We start from the raw sequence: 23,297 nt of genomic DNA, 5'->3' as shown, positions 1-23,297 counted from the left end.
TATCATGTACATGCTGATTTTTTCTTTTCCTTCATTTAAGGGCACTTTGCCTTTAAGTGGGAGGTTGTTGGGGTAAAGCCATTATGCCCACCCTTATAGTGTGTACAAGCCCATAAGTTATAGTACATAGTACACTTAGTACATTTAATGTACTAAGTGCACTATGTGTACTAGTGCAATATACATGTGTGATAGGGGAGTCACACACTCATATCATGAGTTGACTTATCCCCACAACTCTCTCTCTCTCTCTCTCTTCTTCTCTGTGTGTATGTCTCCCACATGAACTCTAACCCTAATTAACTCTCCCATTCATTGTACTTGGTATGCCTTGGCATAGGAGAGTGGATCTAGCCATTGATTGGGACCGAAGCAAGAATGTATCTTTTGATGTGGGAGTTGAAGGAAACTCTATTCCCATGTACAAGGTTCTGAAGCAATGAAATTGTCTGTTTCCTCGTATTTGCTTTTTGTAAAAGACTCTAAAATAAAGAGTTTGAGCCTAAAGAGTCCCTCTCTAGTTTGGATACGGAGGACGATTGATTTCTTAAAGAGGTATGAAGATTGTTTTGTAGATTCTTTACCAAATAAACTAGCACCTGAGAGGCCAAAAGATCATTAGATTGACCTCATTCCTAGGAGTTCGCTCCCAAACTGCCAACTTACTGCGTAAGCGTAGCCAAGAAGGAGGAGATTATGAAGCAGGTAAATGAGTTATTGGAAAAGGGTTTGATTAGGCCTAGTTCTTCACCCTTTTGCTCTTCAATATTGTTAGTCCAGAAGAAGGATGGGTCTTGGCGCATGTGCGTGGATTATAGAGCCCTCAACAAGATTACTATAAAGAATAGGTTTCCCATACCTATGACTGATGATATCCTAGACAAGTTGGATGGATCCAAAGTGTTGAGCAGTATAGACTTGAAGAGTGGCTATCATCAAATAATGATTGCTCCAGAGGACGTGCACAAAACAGCGTTCAGGACTACCTTTGGGCTATATGAATTTCTTGCGTTACCCTTTGGTCTCACTAGTGCCCTTGCCACATTTAATAAGAGGATGGATAGAATCTTTAGAGCCCATCAAAAATGCACAGGTACTTTCTTTGATGATATCTTAGTACATTCTAATGATCAGGAAGAGCATAAAAAGCATTTGGATATGGCTAAATTGACAAGTGTAAGGCCACTTGTCCCATTCTAGATGCCACTTATCTCAAGTGATAGGACTACTTCTCAGGTTTTGGCTTGCAACCCCTTCCCTCTTGGTCCTAGGAAGATTTCCTTTTTTCAGTACCAAGTGGGCTTTGATCCAGTGGCAGAGGATCAACGCCTTACCCCAGTCTCACTACGGTTCCTTTCTCTTCCTCGGTCCTATTGGAAGCTTTTAGCTTCCATAGGGGAATCCTTTGGCCAGGTTCTAGAGGTATCGGCCCTTCCGGGCTCTCCCGCCTCAGCTTTTGCGGATGTTACCGCCACTTCTAATGATGTACCCCGGCCCGGGTCCTTGTGCTTGTTCCTGATGCTTTGATTACTGACGACCATATTATGCTTCAGAGACCTGACGGCTCTCATTTCCCCCAAAGGATGGAGATTGCTAGCAGACCTCACCAATGTCGGATTTGTCGTTTTGACAGGGCCACATCGCTAGAGATTGTCCCAGATCGAGGGGCCATGCTAGGAGGCGGCGTGGTCCTACCCATCAGATGCCTTCTGCAGTTGCCCAGACTCTAGTTGATCCTATGCCACATCAGACCACACAGCGTTGGGTTGTGGTTAGGGATGGCAAGCACCCTCGGGCCCCCGTACCTGCCCCTTCACCCGCACCCCTAGTGGAGCACCCCAACCCTTATGCAGCTCTTGCCTCACAGGATGTTGATCCTTCTTTGGAGGATGAGGCTCTGCAGACACAGAATTTGGATCCCTCACAGGAGAATGCTGCAGTACAGTTACAGGATGATTGTACCCTTGAGGATGATGTTGTGCAATAGCATTGTCATGGTACCTCTCCAGTTTTTAGGACCAGCCCTAGCTTTTTCCCAGAGTGGGAACGAGAGGTAAGATTTACATCGTCAGATTTTCCCTCCCTTACCTATGTGAGACGTACTTCCGTCTCTAAAGGGGGTCCTTCGTCGACCAGGAGATCTGGTCGTTCCTATTCTGAGTCCTTATGAGGATTGTCTCTTGGAATATTTAGGGTCTTGGGGAGGCTTTTTTTCGCGTCGGCAGAAACAAATTGTCAAACTCAGCTTCATTGTGCAGTTACAGGTGGACCTATGGATGTATTGCTCTTGCAAGAGCATAAACTCGATGCTACCCAGTGTGGGAGATGAGGCAAGCTTCTCTCGGGATACACCTTTTGGTCACCAGCTATTGGTGCCAAAGGTCGTGTCTGTATCTCTGTTTCAGCTTTGATCTTTCCTTGCATCATTGGACATGGTGTCATTTTGCGTGCGAGAGCGCAGTGGATCCTCCTTATGCAGGGTACTACATGCATTGGTATTCTCAACCTCCATGCTCATAACCATAGAGGTCAGAGGATTGTCTACTGGAAATCTCTCACTACGTTGATGCTTCTTGCCGACCATTGGATTATTGGTGGGGATTTTAACATGGTGAGATGCTAGTGGATAAAAGAGGTGGACATGAGGGCTGTGCATCCTCTTGAAAGCGCGTCTTGGGAGAGGTTTATACTCTCCATTCATGGCAGAGATTGTTGGCATGAGGATGACATTTTGAGGAGACCATCCACTCTTCTTTATTCATGGTCTAACAGGAGAAGGGATGCAGGATGTATTTATGCACGGTTAGACAGATTTTATGTGGATGATTGGGTGCCGACAGAGGGCGGAATACTTTTATTGCTAGAGACAACTCTAAATCGGATCATTGCCTAGTGGCTTTATGCATTAGAGATCCGAGTCACCATGGATCAACACCCCATGTACGCATCCGTGATCATTTGTTTTCAAATGTAGAGCCATCACGTCGTATTCTTAATATTTGGAGATCTCGTGATTTCTCATAGGCTTCGCAAAGCTTGGCCTCTGCTCTTTGTGATATTAGTGACTTTTATCACACATGTGCCTTGTCTAAGTGGCAAGAGGTCTTGGATTTAGAAAGGGCTATTAGATGTAGACTGGCTGGAGCACGAGAAACATCCTCATGCTCAATGGGTTGCAGATTCTTTATGTACTATTAGGGCATAACTTCATCACTCTCTTAGAAGCGTGTAGAGTACCGTTACCATGCCCATGAATCCCTTTGGACCCATATGGGTGACAGATGCAACAAACGTTTCTTTGCTACTCACGGTGCATCTCGTGCCAAAGATAGTGTCAAGCAGTTGTGCAAGATTCACATGGCACTCTTCACTCAAATCCTCTTATGTTAGACAGATTGCCACTGATTTCCATGGTTGTCACGGTACGAAAATACGATACCGTACGATACGATACCGTACGGGAATTTTTGGTACGATATGAAATTTTCGGATACCGTACGATAAAATACAGTTTTTATTTTTTACACTTACAACCTATGGAGCTTCAAGCTTGAATGTGAGGGAAGGTTGGGAGGGGAGGAGTCTACAGTGCTTGAGGAACCAGAACATGGATATGTGTCTCTTCCGGTTGGATCTCCCGATTGTCTCCAAAAAAGAACTTGGATGGGTAATGCAATACCAAAGGTCTCCCAGTGTAGCGTTTGTGACTAAGGGACCGTCCTTGCACAAATACGAGGAGTGCATCTAGGGTGATAATGTTAGGGACTCCTCTCTAGATCAAAATGGCCATGTCCAAATCTTCTCCCTCGTACATAACTTGAGAATCTAATTGTCTAGCCTACCTATACCAGGGATCCCCAAGTGATGTAGCAAGATTCTCTCATCCTACCAATCAAGTGTACACTACCAGTCTACCTCGCCAGATTTTTTAGGTCTCTCAACAACCCCATACTGAGTAGACACAAAAGTTGCAAAGTATTGCGAGCATTTGGGATCTTCGTAAAGCAAGGTTTCTATATTTTTTTAAAGCATTTGGAAATTTTTTTTCAAGGAAAAATGGTTTTTTGGAAAAAAAACTTCGTACCGTACGATATCGTACGGTATCGTACCACTCGTACCGTACCGTATGAACATGTTCGTACGCGTACGAGAAACAACTATGCTGATTTCTATCGCCAGCTTCTCAGTGCTGAGCCACACTCTGATTTCAGACACAGGGCACATAGGAAGGTTTGGAATGCACTGCCACATTTGATCACTGAGGAGATGCGTGCCGTTCTAGATGCCCCTTTTTCTATGTAGGAGTTTAGTCATGCTCTTCGTGCCTTACCTCATGGTAAGTGTCCAAGGGAGGATGGCCTCTCCCCTATTTTTTTGGGATGAGATTGGGGTTGAGATCACATCGGCTCTCTAGGAGATGTGGGACACAGGCTCTATGCCTTCTTCTCTCACTAAGGGGCTTATCTATCTTATCCCTAAGAGTGGGAATAAGACTTTGATTGGCCAGTGGAGACCTATCACCTTACTTGGGACTGCATATAAGATTCTTGCTAAGGCAATGAGCATCAGATTGCAGCCAATTTTGCAGGATGTCATTCATGATACTCAGAATGGATTCTTACATGGAAGGAGCATCTTTGATAACATTTTCTCATTTTGGGAGGCCGTGTCTGGGACTTCCTTGAGGGTACTCTTAGCCATATGGGTTTCTCTTAGAGATGGATCAAGGGAGTTTCATGCATGTATCGTGATGCCCACAGTAGTGTGCTCGCTTGTGGTGATAAAGGAGAGCGGTTTCAAATGTCTCACTCAGTACGGCAAGGTTGCCCTTTAGCCCCATTATTATGTATCATAGTTGCAGAGGCCATGAGCATCTTCCTTCGCTCCACTACTTGTATTTCTGGATTGAGGTTGCCTCTTCGTAGTCAAGAGGAGCTGGTTGACTCTGAGTTAGTTGATGACATAGCCATATTCTTGGAGGCCTCACACATATGCTTAAGTTCCTTCCGTGTAGCACTGGAAGAGTTTTGTTTGGCAACAGGGGCACTCATTAATTGGCACAAATCTGTTGGTTTTTGGATTAGTGACTCACTGAGAGTTGCTTGGGGTGCAAAGCTTGGTTTTATTGGGATCAATAGAGGATGCACTACTAGATATTTGGGATGCCAGGTTGGGGTTGATATTTCTCCTACAGAGCAGTTTGCTCAGGTACTTATGAGCATCAGGAAGACGCTTCTTCATTGGAGCTCCAAGACATTAGATTTAGCCTCTAGAGCTTTGCTTGCCTCGGCTTGGTTTATTGCCTCTTGTTGGTGCTTCTCTCGTACGTGCATTGGTCAATTGCGGAGATTGATCTGCAATTTTCTTTGGTTGGGTTTGGATGGCACCAGAGACACTCGTGCTAGGGTAGCTTGGCCCACAGTTTTTCAGCCCAGACGAGAGAGGGGACTGAATATTATTGATCTAGATGTTCAGTGCAGGGCGTTGCTCTGCAAACTTGTGGTCAGAGGTTTTCTACCAGGCACTAAGCAGCCTTGGAAGGATTTTTTCTTGTCTTAGATTTCCAGATGTACACCCTGTGTTGGGAGAGACTGGCTGCCCGGCACACGGTTTTTATTCACAGAGGCTGATATTAGGGCACCATCTTCCCCTCTTATTGCAGCCATTGTCAGAGCATGGAGAAGCATGAGACCATTTTTGAGACAAAGGCTTCCTAGGTCTTTGGATGAGGCTGACCAACAAACTATTATGTGGAACGAGTTCATTAAGGATGAGGCCGGTCAGCCCCTTGATGCATCTCGTTACAAGCAGTGGTCAGGATGGGAGAGCTATGCATACACACTTCTTGCTTGGAAGACCTTTAAGAGTCTTCCGGAGGATCAAAGAGTTGCATCCATTCAGTATCTTAGGGGCTCTCGCATACGTATTGATCAGATTGATGTAGCTATTCCGCATGAGTGGCTCTCTAGGACCTTTCATGGAGACTATCATCCGAGTTGGCTGGGAGTCTTTTCGAGGATAGGCATACCTCTGAAGGTCATAGGCCAGGAGGCTACAGATTGCATCATCTACTCTATCATACCTGGAGGGAGATTGAGGAGATGTAGCATGGAGGGGATCATCCCAGATACTAGGCTTAGTCCATTGAGGATTGTTGGTCGTTCATGGAAGCATTGATTCATTGACCCTTCTCCTCAGATAGTGACTCATGGCTCTTGGTGTTTGTGGCTATATGGTGGTAGCCCTATCAGATGTCTTCAGTGGGATCCACGAGAGTGGGAGTGGATTGATGCTTTCGATCCATTGAAAAGCCTTCCATTTTTCAGTTTCACGGTCCGGAATGCCAGGCTTCTCCTCACTCGACAGATGCATAGGATCCCTACTCTGAGGCCTCATTGGGAGAGTTATGATATCTCTCCAATGATACAACGCAGATATTGGCATAGGCTTTGGCTTTCCTACAGAAGGAGCCAGATCTCTCATTTCTTTTGGTTATTTTTACATGGTGGTCTCCCCACCAATTAGTGGGGATCGGTTTTCGGTGTAGCACCTACCTGCCCTAGATGTGCGGCAGATTCTGAGACTGTACAACATTGTTTATGGGAATGCAACATTGCACAACAGATTTGGGTTTCTATAGCCCAACTTATGGGCAAATTGAGTGGCTGCACCATGCATGTGTGACTTGGGGGGCAGTTACTTGGCTCTCCCAATCCGGTCTGCATCTTTTTGCAGTGATACAGACTCTGCTATTTTCATTCGTAGAGGTATTGCCCAGCATGGTTTATTTGCAGGATGTCCCTCACTCTGATTATACACCCCCCCGACAGAGGATTGACACCAGTTGGGAGATTGTTGCCAGTATTACAGCATGGTAGATCTAGAGAGCCAGATGAACAGAGGCTATTGAGGGTGTCCATATTTTTGGGTCTCAGTGCATTAGTACTATATGGGGTGATATCATCCATACTCTAATGGCTACTTGGGCTCGTATTTAGGGGTCCTCTCGTTCTACGCACACAAAGCGCGTTATATTTATGAGGGAGTGGGACCATGACATTTTCTTTTCCTCTAGTCCCACAGGTCTCTCATGGCATCATGATAATCCTGAGTGGTTGAAATAACCTTACATCTTTGGGTGCTTCTATTCTTTTCTAGCTTAAAGCCGTGATTGTTGTATGCCTTTTTCGTACTCAATAGAAGTCTCTTTCTTGAAAAAAAAAAGTGCCCTCATTTGTTTAGCTTGCGGACGTAATGACGCGAACTGAATATCCATTCAAGTTGTCCAAAAATAGCAACTCTCCTAAAATCTAGAAGTTGCATGCTTTGGGTGCAAGAAGGCTTCGTTGTAAAGATTCACCTATTCATGCTTTGCTCAAATGATTTGAGCATCTGGTTTCGCCTTCAAAACCACTCATCACTCATCTGGGCATTCTGGTCAATTTGACCACCCAAGTGCTAAATCCAATCATCTGGGCATCTAGTCAATGACCACCCGATTGAAAACTTTGGGCATTCTGGCCAATGGCCACCCGTAAATAGAAATGAGCATTATAGCTTAATTAGCTACTCAAAAGACACACAAATCACAATTCATGCTCCATGAGCTATCTAGTAATTACCAACTCACATATGGAACAGTTTTGAGCAAGACAATGATCGATTTGAAGAACAAAGTAGGAGGCTCCTTATATCCCTCCCCCTTTGAATCTTTCTTGGCCTCAAGACAATGAATGACGTGCTTCTGACCTGATAGCTTCTTCGTAAGCTTTGAGTATTTTTTTGGACCTTCAAGAGGAACTTTCTGGCGATGTTCCTTTCTTTCTTCCTAACCATGTGGAAGATAACTATGTTCTGGTTGCAATATCTCTTCCTATTCATCCAATAACAAGCTCCTCTGGAGATGGTCCTACATAGGGTTTTAAAAGGTTAGCATGGAAGGCATTATGAACCTTCCAATGATCTGGAAGTTGCAACCTATAACAAACATCACTAATCTTTTTGTTGACTTGAAAAGGTCCATAGTTTCTAGCGGCTAATTTAAGAATTTGGTGCTCTTTTTCTTTGGATTTCCTGAGTCTAGTTTTATCAAGCTTTAACCAAACCCAATCTCTTTCCTCAAAAGTAAGAGTTCTTCTATGCTTATCACCTACTTTCTTTTGTTTGGCTTGAGACCTTTGCATTGCTCTGCTGACCCAAACAAAAGCTGTATCCATATCTTGCATGAACTCAGTGGCACGGAATATTTCTTCTTTGGGCTAAGTACATGTAGCAAGAGTGGCTTGCCATAAATGATCTCAAATGGATCTTTACCTGTAGAAGTGTGTATTGTGTTATTGTAAGCATATTCTACCAATGGTAAGTACTTCTCACATTGTACTTTGGCTTCATAGCAATAACACTTCAACATATCCAAGATGGTGAGATTTGCTATCTCACTTTGTTCAGCTTCGTACCCATGTTATCAAAGAGAGCCCTCCAGAAAAGACTGTTCTCGAATTTCTCTCCCACAATGGATTGTGGAAATCCATGATGCTTAAAGATTTGCTAGGTGAACAGCTTAGCCATATCCTTTGCCTTGATAGTTTTCTTCACTTGAATAAAATGGGCCTGCTTGCTGAAACTATCAATGATGGTCCATATTCCATCATTTCCATTGGTTGGCTTTGGTAAATCAAAAACGAAATCCATAGCAATACTTTCCCAAGGCTGGTTGGGAATTGGCAGTGGTTGCAGAAGTCCAATTGGTTTTTGTTGATCAAACTTGACCCTTTGATAGATCAAGCATTCCCTACTATACTGCTCAAGATCTCTTCTCATACTTGGCCAAAAGAAATACATCTCCAAGGCCTGAGTTATGGCTTAAATACCACGATGAGCCATGTAAGGAGAAGCATGACATTCCTCCATCACTTTAGACGTGGAATCCTTTGTCACACATAACCTCTCCTCCATTAACAGAAATCCATCCTTGATGGCATAAGAAGTCACTACATCACCATGATGCAATTTGTCCCACATAAGCTGAAAATCTTCACCAAAAGCATACATATCCCTCATAACAGTGAAATCTGTATGATAGATTATGGAGATAGCATGAATCTGGGGTCTTCTTACCAAGGCATTAGTTGCCTTATTTTCTTTCCCAAGTGTGTGCATAATCAGAAAATGAAATTGTGCCAAATGTCGGCCCATCTGAGATGCTTTTCAGAGATCTTAAGCTGAGATAGAAAATACTTGAGGCTTTGATGGTCTGTTTTGATGATAAACTCACCACCCAAGAGGTAATGCTTCCAAATCTTCAAAGCATGGAAGACGCCCATAAACTCCTTTTCATAGGTGGGAGCATTCTTTTTCGAATTTTGTAATCTTCTTCTTTCATAAGCAACTACATGTCCTTCTGGGTTTAAGATTACAATACAATCTCCTAAAGCATCACACTCTACAATAAACAGCTTTGACAAATTTGGAACAATCAATAACGGTGCTATAATGGCTTAAAACTTCAAAGCCTCAAAAGCTTCTTTCTCCATGTTGGCCCACCTAAACTCCACTGCTTTCTTTGTCAGATCTTGCAATGGTCCAACAATCACTGCAAACCACTTGATGAACCTATTGTAATAAGAGCATAGTCCCAAAAAATCTTCTAACTTCATGCACACTGGTCAACTCTAGCCATTCCATAATAGCCTTGACCTTGTTTGGATCCATTCGAATCCCATCTTTGGACACAATATGGCACAAATAGTGAATTTCTGATAGGAAGAACTCACTCTTCTTGCCATTCACATAAAGCTTGTGCTTTCTCAATTCTTGGAAAACAAATTAAAGTAGCCACTTGTCATTTGGAGCTTACTCTTTCCATTCTAGAGCATTAGCGCCTCAAGCCTATAAATTGGAGCACTCCCTGTTTTCAAGCACTTCTCATCAATTTCAAGGCTGCTTACTACTAGAGAATACACTTGCTACACATTGTCAACGACGTTTTACTGTGGCTGTCTTGCCCAAATTGCACCATATTTGGTGAAACCAAGGTGTGGACAGAGAAGATAGCTTGTTGCCCACCATCTGGTTCACCTGGAGGGCCCGGTGTTTCACGGCCTTTGAGGGGAGACTGGAGCCACCAGCAAAGACTGTACGGGGGATTTGGCAGGAGTTGATCCACACCCTGCGAGGATAGTATGACCGCATCCGGGGCGACTCGGCGGATGAGGCGATCTTGCGGCGCCAGGCCTTTCACACCACCTGGCGCAGCGGCCCCTTCTACACCTTACACACGGGATCCCCCCGTTGGCACTACGGGCCACCTGTTTGGCTTTCCCCCCCCCCTATTGTATGATTTAGCCTCTCAGTCCTTTGTACTGATGCTTGTATTTTGCGGCACCTAGGGAGAGTCTCCTGGGCTGCCTTGCTGTATTCACTGCTCTGTTTCTCTTATGAGCAGGAGAGATCTTTTGTAGCCCTACGGGCGTTTTTATATAACTAATGAAAGGATCTTTTCTCGGAAAAAAAAAAGATAGCTTGCTGCCCGGACTGTGCACAAATTAGGGTTAGGGTTTCCAAACCCTAAAAATCAGAATTTTCAGATTTCAGCCCACTTTATTAGATGTACCCGGCTGTGAGCATCTTTTGAACTCTCATCTATTGGAAAGGTTCAAGCACTTTGTGCGTGTGGTTTGATTAAAAAATTCCTGCAAAGGGGGAGGGGCGTGTTTCCCTCTCAGTGAGGTTGCATTTCTCTTATCTCTGAATCCTACTTTGTTTCATTATTTGTGATTGTTGATTAAGTGGGTTTGTTACAAGTAGTTCATTAATTTTGTCACTTTCACATGTCCTTGTGTTACACCATAAGTGACTTAATGCATTTGGGTTCCTTCCCAAGCCACCCAAGGTATAAGGCTCGCCTCAAGATACACACTAGTTGTTACGGTCAATTTGTCATGTACCATACTACCTCCTTCAAACTAGACCTCTTACTCATCACTTGGAGTGATAACAAGTAAAAAGATTGGAAACGATCTCTATTGTGGCCAATGGCATACATGCAATTTCTAGAATTGTGACTGCTATCTCATAGAAGGTTGTGGAAATGTGCAAATCACAAATGATTGCACTTACAACATGGGTCACTAACCCTTGCTTCTGTGGTTGCCAAGTAACTTCCACTTTTGGCATGTAAAGCTAGGACGTGGATAGGTTCAAAAAAGGTGTCAAAGGTCTAAACTCATGATCTCTTTGTTCCACTACTTAGCAGATGTGATAAGCGATAAGCCATTGCCAAATCTCTTGACTATGTCAGAGATACTGTGATACGCAACGCACTCCTAAAAAACAAAAAATTTAGAGAGAGAGAGAGAGAGAGAGAGAGAGAGAGAGAGAGAGAGAGAGAGAGAGTTATATTAACGTCTACGGAAGACCCCAAGGGCCTATGAGACCAAAAGTAATACAATGGTACATGGATATACTGAGCCGTGGAAAATTGAAAGAAAAAGTAAAATGAAAACATCTAACAGTACATGTGATCAGCAGATGATCTTGTGTAGAGTGAGATATGTTGTGATCAGCTAATGACGACACCCGCCTCGGCCAGAACCGATCCGATGGTGGAGTGAATGTCAGGCCTCTGTGATGGGAGCGTGACATGTCGGCGGAGAACCTCACGAATCTGTCTCTGTGTGGTGGAGGGTCTTGATGCTGTGGGTCGGGAACGTCTGGCTCATAGAATGGATCGAGCTCTCTCACTAAGAACTCCTCTGGGGCGTGGAGTTGGAGCGTGGGTATGGGTGGTGGGCTCTGATGTCGTAGTAGAGGGACTATTGTGGGCAGTGGATTCCGTTGTGGTCCTGTCGGAGCCGGGGCTGTCTCTCAGCATGCTGCCTCAACACCACATCCCTGTGTCGTCTGAGCTCCATCAAGTATATGCCCAAGCACCTCTGATCCTCAAACTATATCACCCATTATCACCTCTGAGAGAGAGAGCAAAGATGTTACATTCTTTGCATTATCATATGTCGAGCAAGCTAGAGTCCCTGAAAGTACTCTTGCTTAGTCTTCACCCATTCAAAAAATAACCCTCAACGCTTGGGGATAAGAAGCCCATGCTCTACCCATTGGTGTCTCCTAGCACGATAAACTACCAGGCATCCTTCCGAGACTAGTGATACATGAGTGTCTCTATGGGCATCCATTGCATCTCCTTGTCCAATGAAGGACACAAAAAAAGATAAATGGATAAGCACTAAGGAAACGCTTGCTACTGCTGAATAACCACCACTCAACCATAAGTGTTGTCTAGCAATCAACAAATTGGGTTGTTCCTACAAGGCTATCCCTTTCCTTTGGGAATTGGCTGTGCAAAATGTTTAACAAATCGAATATCCATGTGACCTCCTCTCCCGCGAGACAAAAGATTGTACAAATCCTAATGTGAATGGTGCTAGCAAGGAACGGATATGTGGAAAATGGGAGGAAATCATGCTTTCAATTCATGTCTTGCTTTCTTAGACTCTGAAGGTCGCTTTTAAAAAAAATAAAAATAAAAATTTTCAGAACAGGCGTAAGCAGGCAAGTCCTTAATAAAAGTCACATGGCCTTGGGCACGGCCACCCAATCAAGCCCATTGGTATCGTGCTGAGTAAACGACAATCTTCTTGAATACCTAGGGTAATGGGCAGCCAGGACACTGTATCTATGTATGGCCAACGTCCTATTAGCATTAGTGACCAGCACAATAACCAATCGTGAGCGATGAGGCTATCCAACCTTTAAATTTCCTTTGTGCTTTTCATTACTGGCCACGAAGGGCACAACCAGATAACGCATAGAAGAAGCACACCACCAGAAGAGAGCATGTTCAAATCCATTGCCCCATCAATGCTACGAGATACATATCCTCAATCATTGAAGTCTACAATAAGCTTTATGCATGCCTTCAAGTACGCTCGGCCTAATACGTGAGGCAGAAAGTACGATGACGGAAATGCCATGTCAAAAACTCGAATCCCTCATCCTTTAGAAGTTCTTCCCGCCAAATGGTCATGGGAATGCAAATAAAGGTTTCCAGTCAAAACTTTTGCTGTAATGCTGTAATACGCTTATGTGCTACACAACCACTTACTTGGGATCGCATCAAGGACCAAAAAGTGGACCAAACCTCACCATGGCATCCAACCCATGATATTTACTACAAACGGACCATCACTTTATAATGTAGGCAAACTTTGCCCCCTCATGTTTGATCATAAGTCGTACATGGCTAGACAACCTGCACTTTTAATGCAGTGATGCATATGCGGGTTTTGTGCATAGAGAAAAGCAGAAAAAGCACAAGCAACACCAACATGCTGTTTTGTTCTTGTGTTGCATGAACGACCAAAGAAAAGCACAAAAAAGCGCTTATAAGAAGATGATATTTGGATCAAAAAAGCAACAAAATCTTACCTCACATGCGTGCATCTGAAGCAAAAAGCATGGCTCACATGTGTGGCCAGTTCTTGCTAGAGACACAGCGCCACAGAGAGACACCGCTACGGAATTATACCACAGGGAGAGGTGGGCGACAGCTCCAGCTCACTGATTTCTTCCAGAGATCTATCGTAGTGCCTACCCTGACACAGGGGGGGGGGGTTCCACTTCAGCGCATTGCGGACCTCCGAGCCAGACGGAGACCGAGAGCACCAGGCTACCAAACTCCCAGACTACATCAGAGGGAGATCACAGAGATACGGGCTTGACATCAGCACCATATCCAGGAGCGGCTAGCTCACTTACACTCACACCCGGAGATCATGCTCTGAGGTATTTTTGCCTCGCCATGGCCTACGTATCACATATTACACCCCCATTATGGTATTGGTTGGATCTAGACAGATTTGCATTGCATTCTTGTATACCCTACGCATATAGGTTGCATATTGAGCCTCTAGCAGTAGTGCTCCATCCACCACACCCCCCCACTAGCTCAGTACTTTCATAGTTTATTTCATGTTCATTTTGCCCTTTTTTTTTCTGGACATCCAGAAGACATTGACAGTTGTACATTGATTTGTCTCATAGGTCGAGTTCGGCCTCTAGTAGACGTTAATACAGCTCTCTCTCTCTCTCTCTCTCTCTCTCTCTCTCTCTCTCTCTCTCTCTCTCTCTCTCTCTCTCTCTCTCTCTCCTGTCCACGCTGTGCTGTACCTGGCACGGATCTCTGCTGTGCTCACACTGTGCACCCTGCCCGTTGTGCTGGCCTGCTCGCGCTACGCGCTGGTGGCCTCTCCCTGTTCATATCCACCTGCCCGTGCTCCTCTGCTCGCGCTGCCTTGTCCCGCCTCTCTCTCTCTCTTCGCTTCGTTGTTCGCCGCCCTCTCTCTCTCTTCGCTGTTCGCCCGTCGCTTCTCTGTTCGGTGTTCGCTGTTCGCATGGGCTGGCTCGCCTCTCTCTCTCTCTCTCTCTCTCTCTCTCTCTCTCTCTCTCTCTCTTCGCTGTTCGCCTGCCTCTCTCTGTTCGCTGGCTCGCCTCTCTCTCTCTCTCTCTCTCTCTTTGCTGTTCGCCCGCCTCTCTCTCTCTCTCTCTCTCTCTCTCTCTCTCTCTCTCTCTCTCTCTCTCTCTCTGCCTCTCTCCCGCCTGGGCTGGCTCGCTATGCTGGCCCGTCTGCATTTCTGCTAGGCCCTCCGTCTCCCTTTCCCCACCCACCCTTCCTCAGGCCCCCAAGGCAGCATCATAACTCTCTCTCTCTCTCTCTCTCTCCTCCCTGCCTGTGGGAAGTGCTGCAGAGTAAGCTCGAGGAATGGCTCCGAGTTTCCAAGAGAAGCTCGAGGCCCTCGAGACGGCAATGAAGGCACTAATTAAGGAGAACAAGAAGACATCCGATTCCAATCTCAATGAGGTGGAGAACAAACTACACCGGCACATCATGGCCCTCGAAGCACGGGTTACGGACCTTGAACAAGAGAACACAGCACTCAAGGAGGAGGTGAGTGCATTGAAAGTGGAACTGGTAGCCGTCAAGAACATCGAGAAGGAAGAAGGGGAGATCAATGACAACACTCACGGCGGCCATCAAAGAAGAGATCTCCAAGGAGATCACAAAGGACATGGAGGGAAAACTCGAAGCCAAGCAGTCAGGATGGGTTGAGGTGGTGAAGAAGAACATTCGTAAAGAAGTGAGAGAGGAGACTCAAAGGGAAGAACACCAAATCATTCACACCACCATTGAGGAGGAGAAGAGGAGGCATGCCCGCCGCCTCAACATTCGAGTCACAGGTATAGCCGAGACACCCGACTCCACTCCCGAGAAAGATGGACAGCTTCTATGCATGAAGCTCGGCTATAGGGAAGAGGACCCTCTCCTCTTCACCAAAGCATGGAGAGCCGGGAAAGACTCAACACGCAAGCAAGCCCTCATCCTACAGTTTGCAGGAGAGACGGAGAGGGTCACCTTCATGAGAAAGAGGGTGATTCTACGAGGATTACAGGGAGATCCCATCTATTTGGATGGCGACCTTACAAGGATGCAGATAGAACACAGGAAAACATGCATGCCGAGAGTCCTACAGGCCTGAAAAGAGGGCAAGAGAGCATTCTATCGCGATGGCCGTGTCATCATCGATGGCAAGGCCACCGATTAGTGCTAGGTGGCCTATGGGACATGGCTATATGATGTACTTACTATTGGATATGTATTTTGAAATTTGGAATGTCAGACGCAGCGATGTGATGGCCATTGTTGAATCGCGATGGACTTTCATGCGTCGTCCCATTCATGGGATTGCAGCATTACTCCATCCGATGTTCAACAAGGTCGAGCTCCAAACAGACACACAACTCAATTTGCTCAAGGATGCTTGTGTGTCTCAAGTGCTTAGCTACGATGACATGGTGACCTTCGATGAGGAGTTGGTTGTCTACCGCAATCGGGTGGGAGTTGCCTTTGGCAAGTTGAGTGCCTTAGCAGTTCAAGGGCAGGCGAAACCACTTTCGTGGTGGGATATCCATGGAAACCAGGCCAAAACTGTCCAAAAAGTGGCCTTTAGATTGCTATCTCAAGTTTGTAAATTTAAAGTTCTTAGTTTGTATAATGCAGCCAATGTGTAATCTTGTCTTTTGACATTTGCCAGTGCTATGTGGCATGTGCAGAGTTGCTCTGCTGGTGCATGCGAACGGAATTGGAGTGCATACTCTCTTGTGCACACCAAGATCCGTAATTGCTTGAGCACTCAGCAATTAGAGAGGTTGGTGTTTTGTCGATCCAACCTCCGTCTTCTGTGCACACTCAAGACAGCCACTGGTGCGAACGAGATAAATTACTTGCCAACTCGAAATGTTTATTATTAAACTTCATATGTGTAACCTCACGAGTCATGAGCATTGAATCTTGAGTCCTAATGAATGTCAGCATTGAGTATTGAGTCTTGATACGTGTTATGTGCCATGTCACATGTGGCAGGTGGATTCCTTTATCTTCGATAGGCTCGTCGCTCATACTAGTGATGTGGAGGCTCAGCTTCAGGAGGACCGGTTGCGAGACGAGCAGGAGGAGATATACCGAGAGCTCCACAGAGAGCTTGAGAGCATAGATCGCAGGGTTACACGCGCTCGATTACGAGCTATGAGTATTGTAGATGCTGATGCTCATGGAGCTTCTACTAGCAGTCCAGGTGGTTAGGGCCGTCGTGGTGGGTGAGGTCGAGGGCGAGGCCGTGCTCAGATAGCTCAGCAGCACGAGTCTCTTGCACATGATGATGATGATGATGATCCCTTAGATGAGGGGCCCATAGATACGAGTGACGCCATTCCTACAGTGCCGATGGTCAAAGAGCCTGACTATGACTCGGATGGCAACATGTTGACGGATGGAGATGTTCTTCAGAGTCATCATCTGGTTTAGATGAGTAGCTAGCTGCTATTATAGTTTATAGTTACTAGTTTTTTTTTTTTGGGTGACTTCTCTAGACTTTGCTTTGTTTGTCAGGCCCAGCCTCTTAGTTTGAGGGGCTCAGGTGCCTAGCCTCTAGGAATCAGAATTGAGATCATATTCATTATAGTATCATGTATGACATATGTCTACAGTCTTATGATTTCGGATTTATGATTTATCCATGATCCATCTCACTTTCATTTATGTTCGTTGTTTAATTATTTTATTTGATATTTGCATTTGGTGACTTGTAAGTTGTGCAAAATTGAAATTAAAGTTTGTATAGTATTAGTAAGTGCTTTAATGTTCATTGATGAATCTTCAAACTTCATATTTCAAAAGTTTATAAGTAAACTATAAATTTTGTATACATATATATCGGGGGCAACGTTTACTACGTTTGGAATCTTTTCAGCACGTTTTCCAAACATACTAAAGGTATCATTCACTACGTTTGGAACCACCTTGACCCCAACTAGACATCTCCATAGAAACAAGCAATGTGTCAAATCCCCAAGGGTCCCCTCGTAGAGCAATCCTGAAACAAGACCTGAAACCTGCAAAACAGGGCCTTAAGCCGTGAAGGGGGGGTGTAGGCCTGACTCACCACCCAACCATGACAGCCGTGGGCAAAACCCATAAGACTTGACTGTCCCCACAGAGCCACGAGCTGAGCTAACTAGCTAGACGTACTGACGAGTCTCTACTCCATGACGTCCCATAGTGCCATGGAGCTACCCTCGCGGGCCTCGAGACTGCTGCTGGCCTCGGTTGTATGAAGCAAGTGCACGTCTGCACACTAGATCCAGGCTCTTGACCGCAGAGCTCTCGCATAACCTTGCGAGACTTTGACAAACTGATTGACCCGGGCCACCCTTTTATAGGCTCTTGGCCGGTCACCGGGCATTCACACATGGACGCCGCCCGTCAATCCATCCCTAGCCCAGCTCGCCAATCTGCCTGCCTAGCTCCAAGCTACCCCAAGCCTCGAAGCTAGTCTTGTGTGGGTGTTGCACACGGTAGATACACTCTGTGACTGTCACGTGCACACCATTCAGGTGTACAGTGACATGGCATCATTTTAGCATCATAAGCATCATCAGGATTTATCAGGCATTATTCAGGCATTTAAATGAATGTTTTCAGCATGTACCACATGGTATGAGTTGGATTCAGCATGGTAGCATCACATTAGCCATATAGACCAGCATTTGGGGCTTGTGGAGGTAGCCGACAGGATGCTTACATCAGCCGACAGCATGGTTACATCAGCCGACCAGCCTTTTTGGCATTAGATATTCAGTCGTGGGCTTTTTGCATCTGGCCGACCAGCAGCCCTCACTCATATAAATAGAGGCGCATCAGTATTCAGTGGATATATCATCTGACTGCAGCGTTTTCAGCCTCTCATCTCAGCACATAGATCATCGCATCTCAGTTCAGCAGCATTCAGCAAGGTGTTCTCCAGCGTTTCTCCTCCAGGAAGCCTTGGGAGCAGCATATTCAGCAACGCATCAGCATTCAGTCCATCATATTCAGCAAACGCATCTATCTCCTCAGCGTTTCCTTCCCAGGTAACAGGAGAGCATCTGCGTTTCATCATCAGATTAGCATCGCATCTGTTCCAAAGCATCCCTTCAGCGTTTCCTTCCCAGGAGACAAGGGAAAGATAGTGGGACAACAGTATTTTCAGCATATCCGCATATTCAGCAGCATAGATCTATTTGGATCTCATTGTACCCGCATTCATCATCTAATATAGCTGCATTGCATTGACACATATTTGTCTATCTCTTAAACATCATTAAGTGCAGTTTAGTTAGACTAAGGTTGTGTTTACGACGGTCGAAGACCTCTTACATGTCACATTGGTATCAAAGCGTTACAGGGTAACCAGCCTTAGAGCATGTTCATTCCATCAATCATTCAGTCAGACATCATGATAATCGCTTCCGCACAGTTAAACCCAGTTCTCAAAATCTTGCAAGCCACCCTTAGGGATTTTCCCTTAGGTATGCATTAGTAACCCATCCATCTGCATTCTTGCACAGCATATAGGGTTGCACATGGCTTGCATAGCAGACATCTTAGCAGTCAGTCTTGCATCTGCAAGGCATACATGTTTACCCATGAACTCTCTGGGAAAGAATGACATCCATCATCAAAGGAGGACATAAGTTTTGGGCTTCAACTGGCAGCAGCAGGGGGTTTCTCTTCCACAGAATACGGAAGTTTGCTCCAACATCGCCTCAGGAGGTTCAGAGCTTCAGGAACGACGGAGATGGTAGGTGAAAGGTTTCCACAGGCAGGTCAGGGGTGACTCAGGTATTTCCAAGCAGTTTTAGCAGCATTTGCCATTCAGTTCCCGCAGTACATAGAGTCTTGGTTCAAAGGGTTTCACTCCTGCAGACGACCTCAGTCCCGGCAGTAGAAGATAGAAGGGGGCAGTGGTTCGGAGGAGAAGGATCCCCAGAGGAGTCGAAGGTTGCCAGGTATACCACCTAGCAACAGTTTAGCAGCGGGGAATGTCACGTGCACACCATTCAGGTGTACAATGACATGGCATCATTTTAGCATCATAAGCATCATCAGGATTTATCAGGCATTATTCAGGCATTTAAATGAATGTTTTCAGCATGTACCACATGGTATGAGTTGGATTCAGCATGGTAGCATCACATTAGGCATATAGACTAGCATTTGGGGCTTGTGGAGGTAGCCGACAGGATGCTTACATCAGCCGACAGCATGGTTACATCAGCCGACCAGCCTTTTTGGCATTAGATATTCATTCGTGGGCTTTTTGCATCTGGCCGACCAGCAGCCCTCACTCATATAAATAGAGGCGCATCAGTATTCAGTGGATATATCATCTGACTGCAGCGTTTTCAGCCTCTCATCTCAGCACATAGATCATCGCATCTCAGTTCAGCAGCATTCAGCAAGGTGTTCTCCAGCGTTTCTCCTCCAGGAAGCCTTGGGAGCAGCATATTCAGCAACGCATCAGCATTCAGTCCATCATATTCAGCAAACGCATCTATCTCCTCAGCGTTTCCTTCCCAGGTAACAGGAGAGCATCTGCGTTTCATCATCAGATTAGCATCGCATCTGTTCCAAAGCATCCCTTCAGCGTTTCCTTCCCAGGAGACAAGGGAAAGATAGTGGGACAACAGTATTTTCAGCATATCCGCATATTCAGCAGCATAGATCTATTTGGATCTCATTGTACCCGCATTCATCATCTAATATAGCTGCATTGCATTGACACATATTTGTCTATCTCTTAAACATCATTAAGTGCAGTTTAGTTAGACTAAGGTTGTGTTTACGACGGTCGAAGACCTCTTACATGTCACATGTGCACATGACATACTCCCCTTCCTCTAAGAGCTCACTCCTAAGCTCAGTAAAAACTCAGGGTAATCCCTCTGAAGGGGTAGGCAATGTCTCCCATGTAACGTCCTCCTGAACACAATCCTTCCACTTGATCTTGTATTCCATGAGTAGCGTATGCCGCAATCGTCTTTCACGAAATCCAAGAACCTTTTCCGGTTCGTGTGGCACAAATGTCATGTCCTTGACATCTATGATTTCTGGAGAGGTAACTCGCTGGTCTGCTTTACCTAGTACTTCCTGAAGTGTACTGACATGAAATACGAGATGAACTTTCACATGAGAAGACAAGTCCAATTCATATGCAACTGAACCAATCCAACGGTTAACCTGAAATGGTCCGCAGTATCTAGGGGATAATTTCGGAGATCGGCCCGTCCGTAGAGTCTTGGAATATTTTGGAGCTCGCAAGTATACCATTGTTCCTTCAAAGAACTCTCTCGGTGAACGATGTCTATTAGAATAAAATCTCTCTCTGTCTTGAGCGCTTCTAATAGGTTCCTTCGCAACTTGTAACATTTCTTGCATGTCTTGCAGAAAAGTACATGCTGCATCATGTTGAAGTCTTGAAAAATCCCACGGTAATGGGTGATCTAGGTTGAAACCCGTACATAAGCATAAAAGGACTAAACCTTGTATTGTTGTATGCAAATTCTAACTAGGAAGATAATCCTCCCATGAACTTTGTCTTTTGGAGACATGGATGAAGCATGTCCTCCAAAGTCTGATTCACCCTTTCAGTATGGCCATCAGATTGAGGATGATATGAGGAACTGTTGCTTCCAACTTCTCAAAAACAAGCCTTCAAAAGTCACTTATAAACTTAGTCCCTATCACTGACACCGTACACTCTAAACAATTGACAAGTCTTTACTTGTTCAAGAACGCACTAGTAAAATGTGTTGTATGTACTTAATGTTGGGAGCCATATTTTCTACGCAGCTTATGGCATGGACTTGTTGCAGATAACCAAGCTGGTGAAGAAAAGTACAGGAGCCATTACACTGGGTATTGGGGATGGTGCAAATGATGTGGGTATGATACAAGAAGCTCATGTTGGTGTTGGCATTAGTGGAGTTGAGGGCATGCAGGTTTGCTCAAACTGTTCTCTGTCATGGTTAACATGTTGTGCTTCCTTCCATAGCTGTAGTTAAGTTTGTCTTTTCGGCATGAAAGTTTTTTAGCAACTAAGCTTGATTTATCAGATGCTGTATTTGCTCGCCTTGTTATCCAAGATGCTCTTAGACACTTACTTTGGTTGGGTTCTCCTCTTTGCTTTCATACGTCCCAGGCAACAATGGCAAGTGATTTTTCTATAGCACAGTTTTGCTACTTGGAGCGCTTACTGCTTGTACATGGCAGCTGGTGCTACAAACGTATTGCAAACATGGTACAACACCACACTTCGCAGCTAGCTAAGCCTTTCCAATTATCATAATCTATGACTTGGTGGACTGAGTCCTTGTCTTTCCATTATACTGTCACTTACACAGGCTTGTTTTTCGTCAGATCTGTTATTTCTTCTACAAAAACATACACTTTGGCTTCACTCTCTTTTACTATGAAGCCTATGCAGCTTTTTCAGGGCAAGCAGCATACAATGACTGGTACATGTCCCTGTTCAACGTGTTCTTCACATCCCTTCCAGTAATATCATTTGGTGTGCTTGAGCAGGACATTGCTTCACGGTTCAAGCTACAGGTAAGTATTACTAGCTCTCTTGTTGTTGTTGCTGTGCAGTTTTTGAAAGGTATTGGAAGTGTGTGAGTGTGGGTCTTTAAAAAAAAAAAAATTAATTTTAATTTTTAAAACTGCAGTTTCCACACATATATCAGCAAGGAATAAAGAACTTGCACTTTGGGTGGGTTCGGATTCTTGGATGGATGGCAAATGGAGTGGCTAGCTCCATTGTGGTCTTCTTTTTTACTATAAACATCCTGAAGCGACAGGCATTCCGAAAGGGTGGCCAAGTCTCAGGTGCCGAAATATTAGGAGCTACATTATACACATGTGTTGTGTGGACTGTCAACTGCCAGCTTGCTCTTTTCACCAAGTACTTCACATGGGTTCAGCATGTCTGCATTTGGGGCAGCATTCTTCTTTGGTACTTATTTCTGGTGGTATATGGCTATATTCGTCCTACAATCTCAACAACAGCATACAGAGTGTTCATTGAGGCCTGTGCACCAGCACCTCTATATTGGCTCACTGTCCTCCTAGTCACTCTGGCAGCCCTGGTTCCATCTTTTGTCTATAAATCCTTCGAAAACACATTCTGCCCCATAGATGATCAAATAATACAGGAGTTCTCCCATCAGCAAAAGGATAAAGACCCGACATGGTTGAAAAGAGCCATGGCAAACAAAACCTTTCAGGTGACTGTAGGTATCACAGCCAGATTGCAACGAAAGCATCATCCACATGGCAGGAAAGCCAGGCAGAAGCCTCAAACTCAGAGAGTGGATTCAAGTGGGAATGCTAGCCCATTGAGATTGAATCATCTGGATCCTTAAGATGATGCCCTTCACCTGACAGCAATCTAACATGCGTGGTGGCCTGTTCTAGTGTCTCTCACCATCTGAAGGGGATCATTTTTGCTACCAGATCAGTTTTAAGCATGAATGCATCAAATTTTTTTATGGCTCATGCAATTTGTATCATCAATTTATTCATTTGTATCATCAATTTTTTTTTTTATAAACATAATCAAAATATCTGCAAAATTACGACTCATGCAAATTATGTCCATGTTGTGTGAGTTATTTATTGAAGAAAATGCACCCCCTTGTATCAGTACCTTTTATGCAGTGTAATCCTTGACCACTCTATGTACAATTTTCAACCACTTTAGGAGAAATCATTTAGGATCTGTTCTTGTTTAAATTATTTTAAAAAGGGGTTTTCAACCCTATATTTTATACGGATGTGTACCCTATATCAAGTATTATTAGTATTATTAAGAAGTCTTTGAGATTTCTTTCAAAGTAGGTAGGTAAAGAAC

The 23,297-nt window shown here is 44.7% G+C and overlaps 1 protein-coding gene across 4 annotated transcripts in view; it reads left to right on the top strand.

Annotated features, from left to right (window-relative positions):
- The window catches only part of LOC147634556 (putative phospholipid-transporting ATPase 9), a 101,043-nt gene extending 78,024 nt beyond the window's left edge, over window positions 1-23,019 (top strand). For 3 of the 4 annotated variants that reach the window (XM_086803655.1, XM_086803657.1, XM_086803658.1), the window contains 4 exons: window positions 21,262-21,387; window positions 21,588-21,686; window positions 21,806-21,997; window positions 22,114-23,019. In XM_086803655.1, the coding sequence (XP_086659781.1) occupies window positions 21,262-21,387; window positions 21,588-21,686; window positions 21,806-21,997; window positions 22,114-22,809 (1,113 nt within the window). In that variant the 3' untranslated portion in view covers window positions 22,810-23,019. The remainder of the gene's footprint in view (window positions 1-21,261; window positions 21,388-21,587; window positions 21,687-21,805; window positions 21,998-22,113) is intronic. The other variant, XR_015266763.1, reaches the window with a different exon arrangement.
- The last annotated feature ends 278 nt before the right edge of the window (window positions 23,020-23,297 follow it).

Source organism: Cibotium barometz, chromosome 10 (assembly GCF_041138505.1).
Source record: "Cibotium barometz isolate CiBa-2024 chromosome 10, ASM4113850v1, whole genome shotgun sequence".
Taxonomy (NCBI): Eukaryota; Viridiplantae; Streptophyta; class Polypodiopsida; order Cyatheales; family Cibotiaceae; genus Cibotium; species Cibotium barometz.
Note: the sequence above shows the minus strand (reverse complement) of the source record. Positions and strands in the feature narration are given on the sequence as shown.